Source organism: Mus caroli, chromosome 11 (genome assembly GCF_900094665.2).
Source record: "Mus caroli chromosome 11, CAROLI_EIJ_v1.1, whole genome shotgun sequence".
In the NCBI taxonomy this organism is placed as follows: Eukaryota; Metazoa; Chordata; class Mammalia; order Rodentia; family Muridae; genus Mus; species Mus caroli.
In genome coordinates, this window is record NC_034580.1 from 31,860,840 (window position 1) to 31,885,011 (window position 24,172).

Genomic DNA, 24,172 nt, shown 5'->3' on the forward strand with positions numbered 1-24,172 from the left:
TCCCCTCCCCTCCCCTCCCCTCCTCTTTCTTTCTTTCTTTCTTTCTTTCTTTCTTTCTTTCTTTCTTTCTTTCTCTTCCTTACTTCTTCCCTCCCTTCCTCCTTTCCTTTCTTATGTCCCTCTCTCCCTCCTTCTCCCTCCTTTTTCCCCTTCTCCTCTTCCTCCTCCTCTTTATTCTTTTGAGAGGAGGTCTCACTGTTTAGTCTTGATTGGCTGAAGACTTCCTGTCTAGATCCAGCTGGCCCTGACCTCACAGAGACCCATTTGCCTTTGTCTACGCTAGGTTTAAAGGTGTGTGCTGCCATACCTGGCTTGTACCTTTTTCCCCCCTTCAGTTTAAAACATATTATGTGTTATTCTTTGTTTGAAAAATAAAGCTATAATAAACTTTTCTGCTTCCTAAAATATACTAGAATCAGAAAGGAAAGGAAAACAAATTTCTGACAGTAAAACAGAAAAACAAGGCTCCCACAAAACAAAACAAAACAAAACAAAACAAATCATGACAAATCAAGAACAATTATTTCTAGATTTTTGTAGCTACTCATGGACTGTTTGTTGTGGGATAGAAGGAGTGTAGGAGGGAGAAAGGAAGGAAGGAAGGGAGAAAAGGAAAAAAAGGGAAGAGAAAGGAAATAATGAAGGAAGGAGGGAAGATAAGAGAAAAGAGTTTTAGTAGTAATGGCTAAATGGTTAAAAAAAAAAACAGGCTGAGCATTCCATAAGAGTCTTTAAGAAACAGAACTGATTTATCGGAAATATTGTTCGGCTGCTTCTGTGGTCTGAATGCTTGCCCTTCTTCCAGCCAATTCTGAACTTATGACAGTATTACAGTAGTACTGTGGAGAAGACCCTTGGGAGATGACGAATGGGTCATGGGGACTCTCCCTCCATTGCAAGAGCTGGTTCTTATCTTGGAAGTTCAAGGCTAGTGGGTCCTGAGCTGTATTTGTCTCTCCCTCTCTCTCCTCTCTCTGCACTCCAGGCATAAGATCACGCAGCCAGGAAGCTCCGTGCCAAGTGTTAGCTCTTCATTCTTGCATTCCCAGCCATCACAGTAAGCCAATACATTTCCATTCATTATGCTAACACACGAAAGTGCATACATGTGCACACACGTGTGTGTGTGCACATGTGTATAAAGCCCAGAGATCAACACATCCTGAGGAAGGAAGTTGTTCCTCAGGAACTGTCCACCTTGTTTTTATGAGACAGGGAGGGTCTCTCACTGGGATGTGGGCTCCTGGATTAGGCTAAGATGCCTGGCCAGTGAGCACCAGAGAGCCACCTCTCTGCCTCCTAGCATCGGGATTACAAGGACATAACACCACAGCTTTTCACATGGGTGTTGGGGATCAAGCTCAGGTTTTCCTGTTAGTGCAGTGGCAAGTCCTTTCCGTATTCAGCAACCCCTAGATACCAATCCCAGATCCAGGGCTGGCAGAAGCAAAAGAAAATGAAAGAAAAACTAAAGGCTGCTACTCATTTTATGAATTAAAGATTGGCTTCCCCCTACCTATATGTACAGTGTTCTAGAATTCCAGCTAGGGCAATGCTACTCTCTATTTTTAAAACTCCAACATAAAAAAATGGTTGTCTTTAACACAATTTATTTTTCCATTAGAATTTACATCAGCCCCTTCGAGGCATAAGAAAATAGGAGAAAACCCATCAGCATATTTACCCACATTTTGTTATATGCGCAGCATCCATAGGTATAATATTTTCTTCGTATGTAGCACTCTTCATGAAATGATATAAGAGCTCTTCAGGGATATTAATTAAGTTTTACAGCAACCCCTGTGACACATCTGCCTGCCTGCATATATCTGTTAGATTCTCAGAAATTAGTGCTGGTTAGAAGTGTGCCATTTAAGTGTGTTTGTAGGACAGCCACATACTCGCTGACAATGTGCCAAACAGATCCACGCACTGCAGTTGTCAAGGAAAAAAAAAGTGCCCTTCAATAAGGCGACCAACATTTAGCATCAGTATGAAAGTAAAATTCTGGAGCTTTATACAGCCTCAGCTGGATCCTGCAGCATCCTAGCCACAGAACAAGCATCAAGGAAGAGGCTGTGAAAACATGGCTTCTTTGAAAGATACCTGACTTCTTTAGTGTTGGGTTTCCTACAACGCTGGGGCGAGGCTTCTTAAAAAAATTCAAGTGTCAAGGAAGACTGTCATGCATGTTTGCCTTAAGTACCTGAAAAGCTTGTCAGTGCCATCTTGCAAATCTTGACGAAGATGCGGGTGGACATGCCAAGGCATGGTGAATCGAAAGCCACCTGACAGGGAGGTGGATTGTTAGACTGAGAGGCAGGTGCCTGCCTGCAGGCATTTTCTTTGCAACTGGCAGAATTAAGTAAAACTTAAAGGCAAGTCTGGTGTGGAGGGGAGCCCTCTCTGCTGAATCCTCAAAGGTTTGCACTTGAACTGGGGTTCTTTCTAACTCTTAGGTTTTGCTACACAAGAGCGTTAAGCAGTTATGTGAAGGGCAATGCCTGCCTTTCATGGTAGCAAGGTGAAAAACTGGGAGAAGGGAGTGGGAACTGGTCTGTAGCAGGCTTGTACTGCACCCACCAAGTAGGGGAGTCTGAATAAGGCAGTGTCTAGTGGGTAAGCATCATCAGTGTATGGGGTTCAGAGCCTGGTGACTCTGCCTATAACCTGTGCAGCCTTTGTTAGTGTTATATCTTAGTTTGCTCAAGTGCAAATATTTAGAGATATTGAGAGGATTAAATGGGGCTTAGCACATGCTTGACATTGAGTAGACCCTCAAAATAATTGTTAGCCATTGCTGTGGTGGAGATAATTGCTCACGAGTCCCACGTGCTGTATCCTTCAAACACTGCTTGCTTTTTTTTTTCTTGCCCTCGCTGTTTCCTTCTCCTTTCCTCCCTCTTCTTTACGCCTTCTTCCTGCCCGCCTTTGTCAAAGATGGGATTCCCAGTTACCGTCAATATTTCTATCACTCCTTTCCTTCCTAGGTCAATCAAGCTTGTCCTTTGTGTGGCAAATCTGACTGAAACACATCAGTTCCCTTACCCTACAGAGTGTGCCTGAGCCTCAGATGTGGTCATGAAGTCTCTGTACCATTGTCTCCTAAGACTTGGTCCATCCCACCCAAATGCTATTTCTTCTGGCTGGAGATGCCTTTTAGGTGGGAGACTAATCTCTGCAGCCCAGGCTTCCCCAAGATGCTGCCTGTGTGTGCCTCTGTTACCACGGAGCCTTCTGAAATGACATGTAGATACACCATTCCATTTCAGGGTGGATGATCATGTTCTTACCTTTCTCCACTAGTTATAGTTTACAGTGAGAGAGGGTAGATGCCTCTCATATGGCTCCCAGAACCTCCGAAATGTTGGCTGAATTAAGCTAAAGTCTCATGGACATGCCAGATAATGAGATTATCAATGGTAGGTGGAAAAAAAATCTTTACTTAGCATAAAATCAGGGTTTTAGACAAAATAACTATATAAGTTGGGCCTGAGGAAATTTTAAAAGCTGAGCCCTCACATATTTATCCCATAAAGGAGGCCATCTTCTTTTACTGGATTTTCAAGCCCTTGATCACCTGCTCTTCTGTAATGGCTTGAAAAGAAAATCACGCTGATGTACTAGGAATTTCTCTCAGGGTTGCAGAAACTTGACTAAGTCAGCTCACACAGATAGTCTTATAACATCCCTCACCGTGTAGATGGAGGCATGACAGATAAGGAGAGGGGGCAAATTTAAAATAATTTCAAATTATACATGAGGAAACAGGGGGTATCAAACAGGAGGTGTGTGGATTCACAGCCACACTGTGCCACAGCTGCTAGTAAAGGGTTAGTACTGAGGAAGGACCACAAGTCAGACCTAGCTCCTACGATGCCTTTTCCAATGCTTTTCATGGAAAGTAAGGAGGTGGGTCATGGACTGGGAGTATGATAAAGAGCTTACCTACTTAGTAGGAGGCTCTGGGTTCAATTTGTCCCTCTAGCCACCCCTCCCGGGGCGGGGGGGACACACATAGAGAAGGAAGGTGTATTCCTTCAGAATGAAATTATAAAATTCTCTCCTTCCTTTCTTAACTCCATAAATTTGGGGGATTCTTATTCTAAGCCCATCAGAGAAATGCAGGTCTTTAAAGATAGATCATAACACCTGAATTGAGATGGGCACAATTTGGCACAGTCTACCGAACTTCAAAATGCATATTATACATACCCTTTGATCTAGCAATTTCACTTCCTGGAATTTAACTTTTGAACATAATCATATAAGTATGCAAAGAAAGGTACATACACAGGACTCCTCATTGCAGTTCTGTTTGTAATAGCACAGATCTGAAAGCAATCTAAGTGTCCATCAAGAAGACATTGGTTAAATAAATTATGGCATTATGGGATATTACAGAGACCTTAAAAAAGGGAATGAAGTAGGTCTACACGAAATCACCTGAAAAGACTTCCACAATATCTCATTAAGTTAAAATGGAGCTTACTAAGTGGAATGTATATGCTTCCATTTCTATTAAAATATATGCTTAGACATTCATAAACATCTTTGGAGGCTTGAAATAATAAACCTTCAAGTGGTATTTTCTTGGAAATAGAAATTGAGAAGCAGAGATTACTTCGATGCACTTCCCATCTTTCCAATAATTGAATATTTTTTTACAAGAAGAATATCTACATTTTGTAATAAAATAACTGAAAATTTGTTGTGGCTGTGATTTATTTTTTCTTCTTTAAATTCTTAACATTTCTTTTGCAGAGCAAGTAGAGATAAAGAGAATTTTGTGTGATAAATAGGAACCTACGTCCACCATTCTGTAGGAAAATAGGGATTTGGGGAAGAGCTCCATTTTTCTCTCCCTCCCCATCTTATCTATATCCATGTCCTTATCTTCATCCCTCCATCCATATCCTCACCTTCATCCCTACACCCATGTCCTCATCTTCATCCCTACATCTATGTCTCATCTTCATCCCTACACCCATGTCGTTCCTTATCTCCATTCCTGCATCCATGTCCTCATCTTCTCTACATCCATGTTTTTATCTTCATCCCCATGTTTATCAATTCTCATGTTCAACTCCATTCCTATACTTATCCCAGTTCTTATTCGTATCTTCATGTTCTTCCAAAATGTCATCCTATTTCCATTCCCACCCTCTTCTTCATTCTCATACCATCTCCAATCTCACCCCAGTCCTGACTCTTTTCCAATCTCCTTCTCTGTTCCTCTTTTAGTTTGAAATAATCTGCCCACTTTAGCTTGATGAAGAACTTTACCCTTTCCTCTAAATGAAACAACATATAATTTTGAAGATGGACCCAAAGAGAACCTCATCTTGATATTTTTCTTATATTTCTAAATTCAAGGGGAGCCATGAAGACAATACAGAGACCAAATTTCCCAGGCACATACTGAGTGGGACCTACCTACCTCTTTTGCCCACCTATGTCACCATCACACCCACTATTACCTTGAAGCTCTTGGAGAGTTTACATGTGCTTGCTATCTTCCCCCCTACTTTAGCCTTATCATTTCCCATAATTCTGAATTAGTTTTCAGGGATACAAGTACCAAGGAACAGCACTGGTAACATTAGGCCATGTTGCATTTTATGACGAGAGTTTTTTTTTATCTAATTAAACATTGAACAATTTTGATGTTGCATCTATTATGGTCCATTAGGGATCTGACTGACCTCTGCAAGACATCCTACTCAAGATTTTCACAAGCAGGATCAAACACATTATCAAGAGCACTGTGAGCATAAGCATGGAGTTCAGTGGTTTTCATTCATGGTTTTATTAAGAAGCAAACCCCCAAAACCTTCAAAGTAATTCCACTTCCCATAGGTAAAACCACTTTCACCGCCATTTCCAGGAGGTGGGAAATGTATCAAGATGGTTTGAGTTAACTTTCTCATCATGAACCCTCATAAAGAGCACTGGTTAGTAAGACAATAAGTGAGCATGTTTTAATTAGAAAATGTGGAATCCAAGCACTTTTGCCGGAAAGACAGTGATAGCTTAAAAGAGACATCAGGAGACTAATAAAAGTTAAAATGCATTAAGTAGCCACAGTGAACTCAAAGGTAAAGTCATGGGACGTTTGAGAAGTGAACCAGAGAGGGTGATGAATCAGAAGTGGGTGGGAGGGAGTCAGTCAGTGGAATCGACTCCTTCTCTTTCATTGAATTCAGTTGCAAACCTCCTTCTGTGCCCAGGCAAGCAAGACAACTCAGTGCCCTGAAATTCCTCCACCTCCTACCCTAGCCACTATACTCTCTACCCAGAAGAGAAAATAATTGCACCCAGGCTATAAGGGAAGATTGGTTGGTAGTGAGCAAAATAGCACTGAGTGCGATTGGGGTTGATCTGGAGTTTTTTGTTAGACACTTTCACTTTTACATCCACTTACTGGTATGATGTTTGGCTATGGGTTATGTGATATCCTTTCCAAATCAGGCTCTGTGTGGGCCTGTGATTCTTCCTAGCCAATCAGTGTGCCCTGTTCTCTAGTTCCGGGGGTCAGTAGTGCTGGGTGTGATCCCAGCTGGGTTTTATGGGCCTCTGTCAAGAGAGTGGACTTGAAAATTAGAAATAGCTAGTAGGATGTAGATATAGTGGAAGTGACCTGTGTTGTAGATGCTATACTTTGGAAACTGAGCTCCAGGGCAGTTTAGCCTACAGAGTGAGACCTTGTCACAAAGAGACAAAGCACAAGTCTAGGAAGAAGAGCCTTTTGTTTTTTCAATGAGGCTTCTGAACTATAAGTATATAGATAGCTCACAGGGCCTGTAATGATGCCAGCAAAGCAGTCTCCTCTAGGAACTATGTTCAGAAACACAGAAAAGACAGGCCGTGACAGATGCCTAACGTCCAACGTAAGTACCCCAGCCCAGTCTGCTAAGGACTTTGTCTCTCCTTTTTGTCTCAGACGTTACACCTCACATTTCTTTTGCCTGATATGCTGACAGGAGACAAGGACATCTGCCCCGTGGGGCTTTGTCTCAGGCAACTGATGTAAAGCACCCAAGCCAATGCTTGGCATAAATGAGACATCTCCAACAGGAGTCTGTCTGAAAAAAGAGCCCAAAGAGCATCCAGTGGTTTTGGAAGCAGGAAGCTTTTTATTGGGTCCACTTTCTCCTCACATAGACTGTGGTGGAGAAGCTGGAAGGTTGAACTTGGTGCCTTCAGCATCCTGTTCTAAGACACACTGGGAAGGAAGACCCCTCATCCGAGGACCAGAGTGCCCAGAATACTACATCCACATAGCACTGTTTCAATCTTAAGAACCTTTATGGTTTTCCTTTTATCTTATTGAGTTGGGGGTGGTAGGGCTAGAGGCAGACATGCTTTTCTTAAGGACCCATCCAATGGGTTCTTAAATGAGCCTCCTATGCCCTCAATATGTGTTTCCAAGTAGGGTAAGGGACACCTAGGTTGATGGGAAATGAAAATAATCATTGAAAGAAATTAGCAGGATTTCTGATAATCATTCAAGTTATAATCATTTAACAAATTAATATGTATGCACACATGATTAAAGTATCGATGGCAGAAACTTGGAGAGGATGTTTGCTGTCTTGCATTACTTACTATGAGCTAGAAATAATCCAACAAGTGATTTAAACATACCTAACAAATTCAAGGGTAAACCTTCTGTGTTTGGGCTTCTAAAGGAGAACAATTCACAAATGGGCTGTGAGATGAACCCCACATTGATTGGCAGGTCTTGGAGGCAATGAAGTTACCTGAGGAGAGTTTCCTAAACACACTCATAGATTACACTAGACTACGCAGCTCCAGGTGGACATGATGAGCCTGTCCCTGGCAATGGATTGCAATCCTAAGGACACAAGATCCCAACTCACAGAGGCAAATAAAGCTAAGGCCAATAAATTAAAGGAACCCTCAAAAACATTACAGAGCCCATTTCCCCTGCCTGAGAGAACTATCAATGCCTTGCCTGACTTCTGTGAGCCTCTCCCCATCTGAGCCTGAGAAAACAACCCAAGGGAAGACTTCAGGAAATGCCCCAAGGGAGTGACAGTTGATATTAGCTGAGTGGGTGAAAGAGCACAGAGAGAGATGGAAATATTTGGTTTTTTTAAACTGTGAACTTAACCCAAGAGGCTTCAACATTTACACAGACTCGGCGAAGAGTCTTGCTCTTCCAAGGCACGACCACGAGGTGGCCTCTATCCTTAATTGGGTCCCCAAGGCATGTGCTGTGGAGGGATGAATTTTTATAAAAAAAGTTCTTTGTACCTGGAGGCTTAACTCTGGCGACTTGCAAGCAAGAAGTTCAAGCCTTCAAAGCTTTAGTCAACTTAGCACTTTTTAATTTTACAGAAGGGGACCAAATTGTAAAAGGACGGCTTCTCCTTGGGTACCTCTGCCTTCAACATTTGCAAGCCATGCCGCACGTAGGCTTACAGACGTCTCGAGTAAGATGTAATGCTTGCACCATTCTTATTGCACCTTGTAATTTGCACGCATGCCACGACACGTTATTTATTTTCTTATTAATGGGTCTGAGTGTGTTTAACACCACAAGCCATAAATTGCAGAGCAGTGGATTAGACGAGGTGCTCTTTATTTTTCTGCTGATTGTCAGAAAGTGATGTGGGGTTTGAGATACGTTTCCCCTCCAGCCCCCACTGACACTGCTCCCCCCTCTTTACAGCCTCTCTCACCTCCATCCAAGTACCAGCCCCTTTGCTTCCATCTGATAAAGGTGGGGCAAACAAGAAAGCCATGGCCTGGTTTCTCACTGGCAAGCTTGCCTATTGAGCAGCTCTGTTATTGAGATTAATAAGCTGCCAGTTTCCAAGGAAGACTAACAAAACAGCAAAATTAAAGTGCAGTGCGACGTGAAATGCTGCTGGTGGCCAGGCGGGATCATGGTGTCAAAAAGGCAAGGTAAAGCTATAAAATAAGGCTGAGCTTGAAAGGCTAACCTCGAGGTCTCATTAATTTCCATGTTGCCTCTGATGAGAATTTAGAGGGGCATAATGTTTAGCAGTATGGAGAATCAAGCCACCTATTGATTTGAAAAGCGCTTCAATGCATTTGGTTCACTGGGAATGAATTCTACTTTTAAACCTTACTTGAAAACATTAGGAAGACGTGTGTGTGTGTGTGTGTGGGGGAAGCAAACAGGTTACCTTGGTTTAATATTCTCAAGATCATGCATGTCAGTGACGCTGTCAGAAAATTAATCCTTCGGTAGAAAAATCAATCTGAGAACAAGTTTGGAATAGCCTTTGGACTCAGCGGGGTGGGGATGTTTCAACAATCTGTCTGCTTCTCGGAGAAAACCTTATTTACTAAAAGATCTTGCATCCCAGTTCCCAAGTGCTCACTACTAACAAAACACCCAAATCAGGCCAGGATGACTTTGTCTCGAAGACAGGAAAGTATGAGGTTTTCTGATCTTAGGATTAAGACTTCTTGAATGTGCTTATTCAGCTCCACATGTTCACCTCTCAGAGGCCCTGCCATGGCTTCCTGCTCAAAGGACAACAGGCTGACCAAGTGAACAGCCATGGTACCTGTAGCCATGTGGCTGCTTCCTACCCACCTGGCAAAGTTCTGTTTGGAATGCAAAGCATGAAAATTGTGAAGCTAGCACACAGAGCACAAAGCAACCCCTGGAACCCAGCTTTCCTGCAGCCCATGCTTCAGTCACCAAGGTGTAGGGAGGTGTCTAGTTCACCATGCCAAGCTGCCACCAATTTATGACGTTGACAAAATCATAAAGGTATTTTAGGTGGTTTAGTAGAAGGGAAGCCAAGACAAATTATCGTACACGAGAGTTTTATTAGAAGAGATGCAACAGCACTAAGCCACAGGTAGCCATTATGGGGGCCTGAAAGGAGAGGCAGAACCTTCACTTAAAAAGGACAAAGGGAATTAGTGATCCAACTTAGTGCCAGGAGCCACAAGCAGGAAGGCACTAGATAAAAAGTAAAGTTGGAATTCAAAGTTTTCTTGGGCCTGGGTATCAGAGGGGGCTGGTCTTGCAGCTGCAATGGGAGGAAGAGAACGCTTACTCTCTGTAACAGATGTGATGTCACAGAAAGTGTTGCTTATCAGCGCTTCTGGGAGATAGAGAAATCTAATACCCAGAGATGCTTTGAAGAGCTCCTTATATCACGACTAGGTTATGATTTTGGCAACCACTCAGTCTATATCCAATAATATCCATAGATCATTTTTTATCTTATGTCATTCATAATGCATTGATTTCACCTTCTCCTTGGATGAGATAAGTTGATTTTCTGTTTTCTATTATGGTAAGTACCTTATCTAGTTCCAAATATGGCGGTTAGGGGCACGCCATTTGGAGTCAGGTAGACACAAGTTCAAATTCCAGCTTTGCCGTTTGATGTTGGGTAATGTGTAACTTAATATTCTGAGTTTGGGATCTCATTAATGCAATTGTCCACCCATTCATTCAATCCAACAGCATCTCTATGTAACCTGGATGGCCTCAGACTTGTGATTGTCCTGTCCCACTCTCTCCAATGTTCCCTGAATTTCAAATAGGAATAAGAACATGAAGGCTTAAGGGATTGAGTGGCACATGTATAAATCTAAATGGCAAGGAAACATTTCTGAAAAGGGAAAGTTGTTATTCAAGACATTTATGACTCTGTAGAGTAAATCTTTATCATAGTTCAAAGCCCTGTTCATTATATCCTTGCCTTCTTTTCTAGCCTGCTTTCTTTCCCTGGTACACTAGTGCTTCCCCCTCTCTTCCTCCCCCCTCACTCCCTCCTTCCTTTCCCCCTCCCCATCTCCTTCTCTTTTGTGTGTGTGTGTGTGTGTGTTGTATGCATAGGCTGGGGAAGATAACCTTCAAGCATCTTTATTCTTCTCTCTACCTTGTTTTGGGACACAGTTCCCTTTACTGTTGTGTAAGATGGTTTAGCTGGCCCAACAGCTTCTGTAGATTTCTTGCCCCCACTTCCCATTTTCCACAGGCATGTTGGGATTACAGGTGCTTGTGGCTATGTTTGGCTTGGTGGGTTTTGGGGATCAGGTTGTCTGACTTGTACAGTTAATGCTTTTTCACACTAAGCCAATCTCCCTAGTCCTAGAACTCTCTTTAAGCCTTACTGATGCCCATTTGTCATGGGACTTCTCTGTTCCTCTCATGGCCACTTTCACTACGGGAGAGATAATTTACTTATTCACTTGTTGGTGCTCTGCCTCATCCTGTCTAGCATTTCTGCACAGGCAAGGCTTGATGTGTGTGTGTGTGTGTGTGTGTGTGTGTGTGTGTGTGTGTGTGTGGTGTGAGTTCTCAATGTCTGGCACATAGTAGGCCTTCTCATAAGTAGTTCTAGAATGAATTATGGATGGCCATCTTGTAAAGCAACCTGTAAGACTTGCTTATAATTTCACAATGTGGATGATTAAAGTCAGGGTTTCTGGAGTTGCAGAATCTGGGAAGTTCTACACTGCTTAGTGATTCTCCTCGGTCACCTGCTACACAGACAGATTTGAAGGAGTTCGTCTCAGCAAAACACAGAGGGAAAGTTGGACTCTGTCACCAAGATATCGCTACTGTTTTAGACAAGAGAAGCTGACTTCTGACACTTCCCAAGAAACTGCAGAGTAGGAAGATTCCTGACCTTGGCTCTCTCTGTAGAGAAGGGCTAGACAGGTGATAGAAGACGGCAGGCAAGAAGCATGTCGGAACTTGATTCTATACAGGAGGAAGATGGAGGGTGGTGATTTATTGTACAGGCTGCCTTGCACTGTGGTCCTCTATCACATACTTAAGTTTTGTGGCTATGCTATGACTTATGGCATTGGGGGTATGACCCAGTTGGTAGAATGTCTGCTTATTAAAGCATATAGGTAAACTGACTTCAGTTGTGGAAATTTACATGCATTGTGCTCTAAAGGAATTAACATTTATATAGAGCATATAGGAATTTATGTGATTTCCATGTGTTCAGCTCTATATTTGAACAGCTTTCCTTATTGGTGTATGTGTGTGTGTGTGTGTGTGTGTGTGTGTGTAAGCCAGAAGTCACATTCTTTACCTTATGTTTTGAGACTCTCATTGAACCTGGAATTCATGAAGATGGCTAGATCAGTTGGACAGTGAGTGAGCTCCAGGGATCTGTCTGTCTCTCATTCTCCAGTGCCAGAATTAAAAGCCCTTGCTGCTGTGCTTGACTTTTCCATGAACTTAGGTCTTTGTGTTTGCATAGAAAACCCTTTGCTGATTGAGCCATTTCCCTGGCCCTACTTCCCTTTCTCATGTCATATATGTCTATGGCTCTGTAACCAGTATTTCCAGTTCTCTATATTGTAAGACAAACTGAAGAAATGTCAGGTGGTTTAAGGATCACTTTGCAGACCTCTTTAAGTCTGGTAGGGACATCAACACACAATGCTGAAAGGCAAGGACCTATCCTCACTGGATAAAAACACTGGGATTTGGCAGAATATCTCTGGGGATGGCAGGATGCCTGTTCATTATCTCCAGAGTAGGATCTCGTCCGTCACTCCCAGAAGTTGCAATGAATGAGGGGGAAGTTTTGAAGCTGTTAGTGAATTTCCACTTGGGGTTCTCAGTTTGTGGCTGCTTCAGATTCAGCCTTCAGAACACTGTGCCTTTAATGGCTCTTTCTCTATCTCGCGATGAACGGAGTCTAATTTATTATTAAAGAGGTGTGGTATCTATCAGCATATGCAGATACACTTATGTGTTTTCCCCATCTTTGGGTTGTGTGTGAGCTTGGAGAGGCATATGTACATCTTATTCATGACCTACCCAATCTCTAACATTACTCTTAGGAATTCAATACCTAACTGATAACAAGAGAGAAAATTTTACATTGTTTTAAATAGATGTGTTGTGTTTTAAAGCCTCCTTTTCCCTTTTTTTTTATAAAGGCCGAGCTAATGAAACCACAGTTGTGCTGAAATAATATGTTATGTAAATTCGTGTTATTTAATTTTATTTTCTATGTATGTATGTATGTATGTATGTATGTATGTATGTATATATGTATGATTGTATGTATTCCTCTGTGTGTGTGTGTGTGTGTGTGTGTGTGTGCACTTACATGCACAGACACGCGCATGTGTGAATATATACTATAACTGTGGGTAGAAGCCAGAGGTTGGTGTTGGGTGTTTTTCTTAACTGCTCTTTACCACAGCTTTTGACACCTGGGGTTCACTGTTAACTAGGCTGCCTGGTCAATGAGTTTCAAGGGTCCTCCCACCTCCTCCCATACCCCACCCCCAGTGCTGAGGTTGTAGATATGTGCTACTGTGCCTGGCTTTTACATGAGCGTAGGGGATTCAAACTCAGGCCCTCATGTTTATGCAGTAAGTCCTGTACCAACGAGCCATCTCCCCAGGCTGTTCTTTCTGTCAGGGCTAGGGATTGGACTCTGAGCTTCACAAATAAAAGGGTAGTCCTCCATCATTGAGCTACACCCCCGTGCCAGAAGAAAAATAGATTCTAAAAGTGCTGTGGACTATTGCTAAAGTTTTCATGTGCAACTCCACTGTCTGTTCAAGCTCTCTGTGCTCTGATGTGCGAAGGCTGAAATGTGGCTTGATTTCTGGGAGTTGCCCCAGTCCTGGACCACATACTCTCATTCCTTAATCTTTTGGATCTTGAACACACTGATCAAAGAACATGCAGGCGCCACTCTCACTTGTCTTTTCTTTCAGATAGACTTCAAGGGTTTGGAGATGCTGTCTACGTGCAGAGTTCATCTTTGATTCTCCTTTCCCAAGCACATCACTGAAGACGACCAGTCCTTGGAGAAATGTTACTTGTAGAAGGGCTCAGCAGAAGCACTCTAGAGAGCAGAGAGCAGGTGCTGAGAGAGATTATCTCCAGACAGTGGCAAAGTGACCCACTGCTTTTGTGGGTCCTTTCAACTGCGTGCGCAGCAGGGGGGCATTTTCTTAGAAGTGATTCTTCAAAACAAGCCTCCTGGGAAACCAACTGATTTTATCGGAAGCTGGGAGATATATTTATATATATATATCCTTTTAAAATATTCATATCTTATTATTTTATGTGTCTGAATGTTTTACGTGCATATACATCTGTGTATCATCAATACATGCCTTTATATATGTTCTTATGACCAAGGGGAGACTACTTTCAAGTAGCAGACTGATGGATCTAGCCCCGTAAATTGGACGATTTAATGCAAAAGATACAGACTGTTCACCTGAGCAGGTATCTACCTCCCTTACTGTGTGGGGATCTCTCTGGGTCCATGAGATTCCCTCGTAACTTAGTGTCTCTGTGACGTCAGAGACCTACGGCAGGACTTTAATCTCGACTGTATCTTTGAAGAAGAAATAATAACCATCTGTTTAGACCTCATTTCATAACTTCCTGGTCCCACTGAGATAATGTTTGAATGTATCAATGTACATAGAAACTACATATTAGCATACACATGAAATGCAGAATAAAGGTTTCATTCCAATGGCAACAAGGTAGTCATACAGCCTCGTCCCCCTCCTCTTTCTTTCTACCCAGAAACCCCTTTTCATAAATAATCACCTACTAACATAAAACGAGGGTGATAACAAACTCCCAAGTGCTTCCTAAACACAAGGAGGCAGAACAGAAAATCTCTTCTAGTTTGTTTGACCAGCAGCTTCTGGCACGGCCATTGGGAGATTGCTGCATTAGGGCAGATGTTAGTAATTATCTGTTTTGTATAATCCATTGGTATGATTTTACTGCCTTGACATCTTTCAAGCTTTGCAATTAGGGTTGTAGGCATAGATGAAAACCATGTCATAAAATGAAATTAGAGGTGAGTGTGAGTGCACTGACGAGCATGTACCGTACACCGATGCGCAGGATCTTACTGTTTTCAACTTTAAAGAAGTCACAGATACGCAACTACTCCAAATGTTATGGCTTTCTAGATTGCTTCCAGCTGTGGGCAGAAAATTCACCAGCCATTTCCAGAAACACTGCGGATTATTTCTCTTCTTCAAACCCAAATGATTAAAGCTTTAAAATTGACTTAAGCATTTTTTGAAGCATCCATACAAATGGATGCCTCTGTGGCTTTTTCAGATAAGCAGACAATTGGGCCACACAGACCAAGAAGGTGTCTGGGGATGGAATCACAAGGCTCTGCAGTATCAGACAAATCTACTCCTGGCCTTCTCTGTCCTTTGCAGGTTTGTCTACCACACTGTGTCCCCAGGGTCCTCTTTAAGCCTCCTGAAGGAGGAATGTGTGGTTTTTAGAAGGCCAGAAATGAAAGTGGGTGAAGGAAAGAACACAGAAAAACAAAAACCAAGCCAGACCCAGGGATGATAATTTCCAAGTCCCTTCCTGTTCCACTGCTTGTTTTTTTCCACATCTCTGTTTGCCCCAGAGCCATCAAGCTGTTAGTGTGTACAGGAGGGAGTAAAGTGGGCCAGCAGGTTGGATGAAATATAAATTAAAATTAGACTTCTGTCAGTCTGGAATCGGGGATTGTTTTCAAGGTCTCCCCAAACACTTAATTTCAAATGAGTCTTCATTTATTACTTCAAGAAAGGCCAAATGCATAATTTATCAGCAGCATTCAGTCAATATACCCTTATAAGCACATTTCCCATGAGCCTTTGAGTAAAAATATGTTATGCTAATTCTATTAGTTGGGTACACAAGAGCTGTCTAAGAGAGTCAACAAGCATTAAAAGGAGACACATGTGAACAAAGAAATACTGATCAACCTATTGTCCAGGGTCAAATTACCAAGGGATAAGGAGGTGTTAAGCTTGTCTCCTTATGCGGGCAATGTCTCTCCAACCAGAACTCAGAGCCACCCTGAGCCACGTGACTCCGGTGACTTAGCGTGGGGAACAAGGACTTACCGAGTCTCCAGTGGGACGTTACTGTTCAGCACCCAGCTATCCTGGAGCTGAACAGACTCTGGGGTGGTGGCCAGGTCGTTGGGCGCAGGAGCTGGGGCGTGGATTTGACTCCGCCGATTGGTCAGTGAGTTCCTGTTGAGGGAGTTGGCCGAGGAATGGTGGTGGGACAGGGTGTGGTTATGAGGGGGCGGCAGAGGGGGCCTCAGTGTTGACTGGCTGTGGTGGTTCGGAGGGCCTGAAAGAGAGGAAGGAGAAACAGCCATCAGTACCTGTCCATTCTAGCCTCAGGAACTCTGCACCTATGAGGTAGGCTTTGAAGCCAAAGTCTCCACATCTACAGTGACTGAAAACCACAAACCAGAGATAATAGTTGGGACTGCATAGAATGCCCCGGTGTTATTAGTCACAAACAAATGCTGTGCTTTAGTTTCTACTTATCAATATGCATCAATTAGAGAGCAAAGAGGATTGAGGTTAGAAAAGCCAAGTAGACAAGGAATAGAATTATCCCTGGAATTATCTGATATTGCAGTGGAAGAGATAATACACTCAAGGCTGACTCTGCTGTGACAAGTTTTTATTCTGTTTCCTGGTAAAACTTAAAGGCCCAGGTCCCCTAAAGCAAGCAAGCAACAAACAACCCAGATATTCTTGCAGAAGTGGAAGATACAATAAGAGTTACCAGAGGCTATGCTGGTGGGAGACATGAGAATTTGACCAGTGGACACAGACATGGGAAGGCCAAGTTCTGGGGTTCTGCTGCACAGTTGAATAATTATAGTCAAGAGTAAAGCATATTCTCCATTGAAGACTAGTCTCTTGAATGTTTTGTCACAGAGAAAACATTCAGGTGTTTCACCTGCTGTTTCAGGTGGCAGGAATGCTAACAACCTGGGTTTGATCATCACACAGGGTATTGAAGTATCACACTGTATCCCATACATTTGTGCTATTATTGTATGTCAATCAAAAATAGTTGTTGGGCCAGGGAGACAGCTCAATGGGTAAAGTATTTGCTGTGTAAGCATAAGAATCTAGATTCAGATCCCCAGAAGGTATGTATGTCAGACACAATAATGCTCCAATCATAGCCCTTCTTTGGTGATATGGGAGGCCATGAAAAGAGAATCCTCAGAAACTCTTGGGGCAACTAGCCTAGCACACATAGTGGAAGACATCCAAAGATGCTGTCTCAAAGGAGATAGATGGTGAGATCTGATACCTGAGGCATAGGACACACACACACACACACACACATACACACATTACACACATACATACCCTTACATACTCACACACATAACATACACTCATACACACACACAGAGATAGAGGTCTTTCATTTAAATCATGGTAATGACTCGGTAGGAAATAAGGCATTCTGGCTGTGGCCAGGATTGAACTGGAGTGGGTATGAAGTGCTCTTCAGAGGATCCAGGTCAGTGTGTGCCTAAAGGGCTAAAGGCAATGATAGGAAACACCAGGCTCTGCACTTTTGGAGAAAGTTTCCTGGGTTTTTAAGAAGTTGACAATTCAAAACAGATAGGTTAAATAAATAAGTAAATAAATAGGCATTAAAAACATACATATACTTGTATAGACCTTTTAAAAAAATGAGAGAGTCAGCCAGCCCCCTCTGAATAATAGGTTCATAGCTGCTCTCTACTAAGAGATGAGTCTTGAGAACAGTCTGCAGAAGGCCACAGGAGATGTTTCGAAAATCACAGTTCTGGCTCAAAATCTCAACCTATCTTACAAATACTGCAATCCTCTATCTTTGCAAGGGAAATGCTCCCATGAGATCTGCACCTCTGGAAAGGCCCTTGTGTAAATATGCCCACTCAGGATGGCTCTGCCCAAGGTTTGCCTAGCAAACCATCTGCACAATGCAGTGTTTTAAACATAAGGAAAGCAAAAGCAGTTCCTACTCGATGCAAGCCTATAATTTCCCTTTAATGGATACTGAAACATGACTTTTAATTTGTGTCCTTTGAGAAAGTCTATTTTTTTTTCTGAGGCCTCCAGTCAGTGTTGGCAGCTCACCAGGTGACTGCTGAGCCTTGTCATTTTGGCCCATGCCAACTTTGAAAATCCCCAGCCCCTGCCGTCCTGGCTTTAAGAAGCTGGCTCAAGTCATTTAAACAAGCAATTTGACACAGATTTCAACTACTTGTCTCCTTATGTGGCCAGGCTACATCTCCAAAAGGTGTAATCTACATTCTGGGGTTCCCGTGAAGCCGGGAGAAGCATTCCGAGGGAAAGACAACATGTCATAAAAGATAGTAGGTTTGGAGCCATCTCTACCAATGAAAACAGAAGCGAAAGTAAAGAATAGAGAAAACCTGTTCCTTGAACAGGTTGAAATTACTTGGGGATTTTTTTTTAAATGTTCAGAGAAAAGACAACTAAAGCTAAAACCCATTGGGAAATGCCACAGTACGGTTGTATAGATTTTAAATCGTGTCCTCCAAATGAACCTGTAATTCATGTTTTACATTAGGCAGCAGTGACACTTTAAATACATCTTCGGTGGAGTTTCATAGCTGTCTCGGGCTATTACATATGCTGGCATTGTTGCCTGACTAGAAATGTATGATTACATAGTTATTTAGCATTTGTCTGTCTCCTATTAGCGGGGAGAGGTGGGTAAGGGGCAAAGTGATGTAATAATGATCTCTCAGAGGCTCTCTCCAAGCCCCTCACACAGGGTTAATGCCTTCCCCTCCCCTCAGCTCTCATCCAGGTGGTGTCATTATTCCCTGTTAGTTAGGCAATGAAGAGGCTTGCCTGGGGAGGATGAGGTGAATCACTGTGCCGGGGGGGGGGGGGATCCACACTCCCTGCTCCTAACCCCAACTTTCTATCTTCCTCTGCCCCCAGCTCCCATCCCCACCCCGCACTCAGGACCACACACTTTCTGCAAGAACAAAGAGCCAAATGAGAAGTGTAATTCCTGAATGAGTTCCCAAACTCCCTGTCTGTTCAACCCAGCTGTGTGGTCTTCACTCATTGTCCATCTGTGTGAGGAGTGGGTGGAATTCCTGTGGTGTGTGTGTGTGTGTGTGTGTGTGTGTGTGTGTGTGTGTGTGGTCTCCAAAGGTGATGCCTGGGTCAAGGGAAGAATGAGTTAGGCCGCTGTGTGGTATGTTCCACATACACTGGAGAGTGAGCATCCACACTAATTGAAAGAGAGGTCAAAGGCCTCTTTCCAGTTCACCTAAAAGGAAGGCTTAGAACTTTCTGGAAAAAAAAACAATGCAGAGAAATTAGAGTAGGGGAAGCTGAAAGAACACTCAGTTCTTCATTTGTTCTACCCTCCTATGAAGAAATGTGCTATTTCATTTCAAATAGGTGACTGAAAACTCTGAACACAAAAGCTACCTGGCACATCACTAAAGAGAAAGTTCTTGTTACCAGCTCTCACTTCCACAATACCGACTGCAGTTGCTCATGTATCCATTCATCTACCTGGTGGCCATATTCTCAGCCAGGTGTCCAAGATAGAAAAAATACTACTACACAGAGCAGAGTATGGAGTGAAGAAGGGATTAGTTGGAAGTTGGGGGAGGGAAATCTAAAGAATTATTGTATAATTATTGTGAGTGCCTGTTGCTTTCTAGTTGCAGAACTCTGAACACACTATCTTATTTATTCTCACTTTTACTCATGTACCAAAGCAGTGATGACCCACCAGGTCATATACTTGGGAGAAAGGATGAAGATATTGAGCATGCATGAACATACGTGCACTCCTGTGCAGAGAACACTGGGGTTCTTTTGAGGGTGAAAGGTGACGGGAAGACAAATGTAGCTCCAATTTAGCATTTAGAGTTTCGATTCTCTCCCTGTGGGTTGTGACCCCTTTGGGGGTTTCATATTAGATATTTATATTACAATTCATAATGTAGCAAATTACAATTAGGAGGTAGCAACAAAAATAATTTTATGGTTGGGGGTCAGCACAACATGTGGACGTGTGTTAAAGGGTCGCAGCCGTAGGAAGACTGAGAATCATTGATTTAGAGTAGCCCAAACTTCGGCTCTGCTGATCAGTGATCTCAGGTCACTTCAATGTGAACATTATGAAAACTCAGTCACTCCATGTGATGTTCTAGATTTCTGAAATAAAGCAACTGTGTTTCTTCTCCCAAGAGTAGGTTAGAAGTGCTCTCAGCTGTTTCTCTAGCATGCCACCAACACTAGTTATCACCTAAATGCAGCAACGACCTTTGCTTTGACAGCCATTGTGTTTCTGAATCCCCATTCTGCTGTTTTGATGACTCTGTTTGACCCAGGCACCTGGGGATTGTGGCAAATGCTCTTCTAATATGGTAAGTGATGATCGGCCCCCAAGTCACCTTCTGCATTCACCAGCTTTCAGCCCAGACATTCTGGGATCTGCTGCCTGGAAAGGTTTTCCATTTGGTAAGTTTCAAACAATGGCTGTCAACACGCCTAACTGCTTTCCAAGACTGTTTTCTAAGATATTCAAGTACATGAGAAGCCCTTTCCTAAACTGATGTGTAGCACCACTCCGTGTCGAAATGGAAATGAGGAAGCCAGCCTCATGGAAGAACCATGATGTCCAAGTTACAGACATTTATTGGGTTAGCTTGATGCACATATTATTGATGTCTCTCCTAGGACATGAATGCAAGATTACACAATAATGCAATTTAAATACAGTTAACTGCATCAGGTAAGTGCTTATAGAGTAGCAGGCTACTGAGTATGCCCTTACTGAAAACTTGTGCTGACTAGTTACACGATAGATAAGCTTAAGCTGAAACCCTGCATGGTCTAGCCTAGGCTGCACAGCAAGTCCCTGTCTCAAAAACAGGCAGATCATGGCCATCATCATTAATGATGAGAACCAGAAGTCATTTTTAGGTTCTGAATGACATTTTTAGGTTCTTTCACTGTGGGGAAAAAAAGGAACAGTTGTATTGGGTCTTTATCAAGAACTAAAGAAGTTGAGTGGCCTAGAAAAGCTAAGCAGATCTCAGGAAGGGTGCTTCCTATATGTACAAACATTGGAAGGTGGCTACGTGCTATGACTACCCCATGACAGACAGCACAGACTGTGCGGCTGTGCTTTAGATTTTTTATGGGACACTTGTCACTGGTTGATTCTAACACGGATACCAGCCGTGCACTTTATCCTAAGCGCTTAGGGGTTGACTTAAGAAAGAGAAGTCAGCCCTGCTCTGAGTCCTGATATCAGTTCCAGGATACATTTACCGACTGAAGTCTTGGCACATCTGTTCCCTCATCTGCTGACTTTGGCAAAGTTGCCCAAACACGTGTGGAGGCAAGCAGCAACCCACACTTCAGATAACAAAAAGGAAACTTTTTTTTTTTTTAAGGCTAGCTAAACTAAGGGAATAGATGGTTAATGATTGGCTGTTGTTACTGTGCTTTGCTTATATAAACAGTTGAGGGAGGCCTTCAGGCTGGGCCTGTTCTTACACGGCGAGAGGGTATGGAGGTGTGGGAGGGCAGGGACCAATGAAGACAGCCTTGTCTTACTTTATAGTAGGTACCAATTTTTCTTGGTGATTAAAAAGAATGATAAAGTGCATGTGAGAAAAAAATAAAAGTAGGGGCTTGCTGAACTGCTTATAAATCTCTCATTCTGGTGCTGACATGCCCACAGCCGGTCTTTAAGTATTTCATCCGCCACAGACCCTGAGATGATAAATTAACCACGAACTCTCTGCCTTGTACAGACCCACCTCTTCGGAGCATGCTGAATCCTGACAGCTACTTAAAGATGCTAAAAGTAGGATTGGTCTTGGCAGAGATTTTGGAGTCAGATTGGCTCCAGGACACCATTTATTTTGACCCTGGATGGGAGCTAGGGTAACTGAGGTGAGGAGCTCCAAGAACAGCAGCCTATGGTTAGGGCTAAGAAAGGAGAGTGGAGTGTTTTGGAGGACAACTGAGCAGGCTATGGGCCTTGACTCTGCTTTGACCATGTGCTAGATGCATAACCACCGAAAAGCTATATTTTCAAGTCTGCATCTTTATCTGTAGAATGGGTATTGTAAGCTTCCGTCTCTTACATGATCATTAAGGAAATTGTATGAGATGCTATTATAAAGAATCTTGGGCTAGTAAGATGGTTCAGCCAGCAACCACGATGACCTGAACTCAAGCCCTAGGATCCACATGGTGAAGTAGAGAATCAATTCCTAAAAGTTGTCCCACTGACTCTCTCTCTCTCTCTCTCTCTCTCTCTCTCTCTCACTGTATATACATATATATATATTTTATTATATATATGTATATATATATATATATATATATATACATATATATAATAAAAATAAGGAACCTGGTAAAATTCTTGCCATTTAGCAAGCTACTCATATATATGATGATAACTATGCACGATAGATTCTGTAGTCAGTGATACCTATGATGGCGATAGGAACCACAGTAATGCAGGGTCCCTGGGGAATATGGTGAGCACCTCCTGGGACACCATGGCCTCATTGCCAGGCTCTTTGAGCTGGCAGATCTTAGAGGGAGGAACCCAGTGAATGTCTAGAGGCAAAACAACTAAGCCCAGGCCACACTGACTTGAAATGCAGCCTGGATATCAGGACACTCAGTGGTGTGGCCCCTGGCTTTGATAGAGGCAGTCCCAAGAATGTGTCTCTGACTTGGGACTCACAACAGTTCGTTTCCATATCCAGTGCAAATATTGCCATTGACCACAAAATGGTAACACTGGCTGGTGTTACCATGAATTAAGTCCCCCTTGTGTGTTGGCACTGAGCCAAACGGGAAATATACACGATCCTGATCCCCCTGTATTCCAGCTCACCGTTGTAGGATATGTAACTCATCATCTTCATGACACGGATACAGTGAGGGAAGCTTAGACCAGTTAAGCAATGCACCCATAGTCACACAGCTTAGCAGGAGTCACGGATGGCATTTGATCCCAGGCTTTCTTCCTCTCCCAGGCTTGTGCAGAGGAATGTAAGGCCAGAGCACATTCACAAGGGAAGGGACTCAACCCCAGCCCTGCCTGATGCTGTGCACAGAGCAGTACAGAAGGGATCTAGCTTGACTCAGCATAGTTAAATCTGTGAGACATGGGAGAGAACCGCCTTCCCCCAACTTCTCCACTGCCTCCGCCGGCTGCTTATGCCAGGAGAAATAGGCCAGAACAACCAAGCTGCAGCTCACAGTCCTTTTATGCCTTCTCAGAGGCCCTCCCAGTCCTCCCCTTCTGGGCTGCATCCCTGGTTTGAGTGATGAGCAGCAATTAGGTCTACAGAGGCAGGACCAAGGGCAAACTCTGTCATGGCTTGTCCTGCCCTGTTCTGACCCGTGGTACTCCGCCAACACCCTAGGGACAGATGGATAGAGGGATTGTCCAAATCCAGCCTCCTCCTGTGTTTGCCAAGAGATTTCCTGATTTGTCTCTAAATATAGGGTAGTTTGGATACTGAGCTTGCCCCCTCCTCCCCCTGTCTGAGCATCTACACCCCCCCTCAAAGAATGGGCATGTATTTTCTATTCCTGACCCATGTGTGTGGTCCTCCTGGCTTTTCAGGGCTGATAAAACCATCTGCAGTACTTTATAGCAGAAAGCTAGGGCCACAGCTCTTCTGAGAAAAGAAGTGGGGGGAAAAGGATGAGGTTCACTTCATTTTCAGCCTCTCAGCGCCATCTCTGGTCAGCGCCTTTCAGAATGAGGGACACACTGTCCTATACGATGGGGTGGTATCCTTGATGGAAGAAGGGCTCTGTCCGCATGAGCAGAGGATCAGCGAAGGCAGGGGCTGTGCTCATGCATAAGAAATGATGACATAAAATATATGACCTCGGAGGCCAAAGGAAAACCATGGCAAGTGCATTTCTTCTCTGTGTCAACAGATCAACATCATGGAGCAGAAGCATGGGAATTACTGTCAGGAGACGCAATCATCTGTAGGTGTAGAAAGAGAGGCTTCGGCAGCTCCCCCATTCCTCACCAGTGAGGAAGGTTGGCTGGAAGGCTAACCCTGATCCTTAAGGAGGAGTGAGTGCACATGTTCACTAAGCTCCCGTTATGTCAGATTCTTGCATGGGTCATTTCAGTTACCACGACTGTCTGCAAGTGGGCACTATCCTCTGTTTTATTTATTTATTTATTTATTTTTTCTACTTTTCTAAATTTTTTTTTGATTTTTATTACATATTTTCCTCAATTACATTTCCAATGCTATCCCAAAAGTCCCCCATAGCGCCCCCCACTTCCCTACCCACCCATTCCCATTCT

General features: G+C 43.2%; 1 protein-coding gene across 7 annotated transcripts in view; it reads right to left on the bottom strand.

Annotated features, from left to right (window-relative positions):
* Positions 1 to 24,172, bottom strand: part of Tenm2 (teneurin transmembrane protein 2) — a 928,441-nt gene that overhangs the window by 272,921 nt on the left and 631,348 nt on the right. For all 7 annotated transcript variants that reach the window (XM_029483889.1, XM_029483894.1, XM_029483891.1 and 4 more), the window contains exon 4: positions 15,895 to 16,129. In XM_029483889.1, coding sequence (XP_029339749.1) covers positions 15,895 to 16,129 — 235 coding nt within the window. The remainder of the gene's footprint in view (positions 1 to 15,894; positions 16,130 to 24,172) is intronic.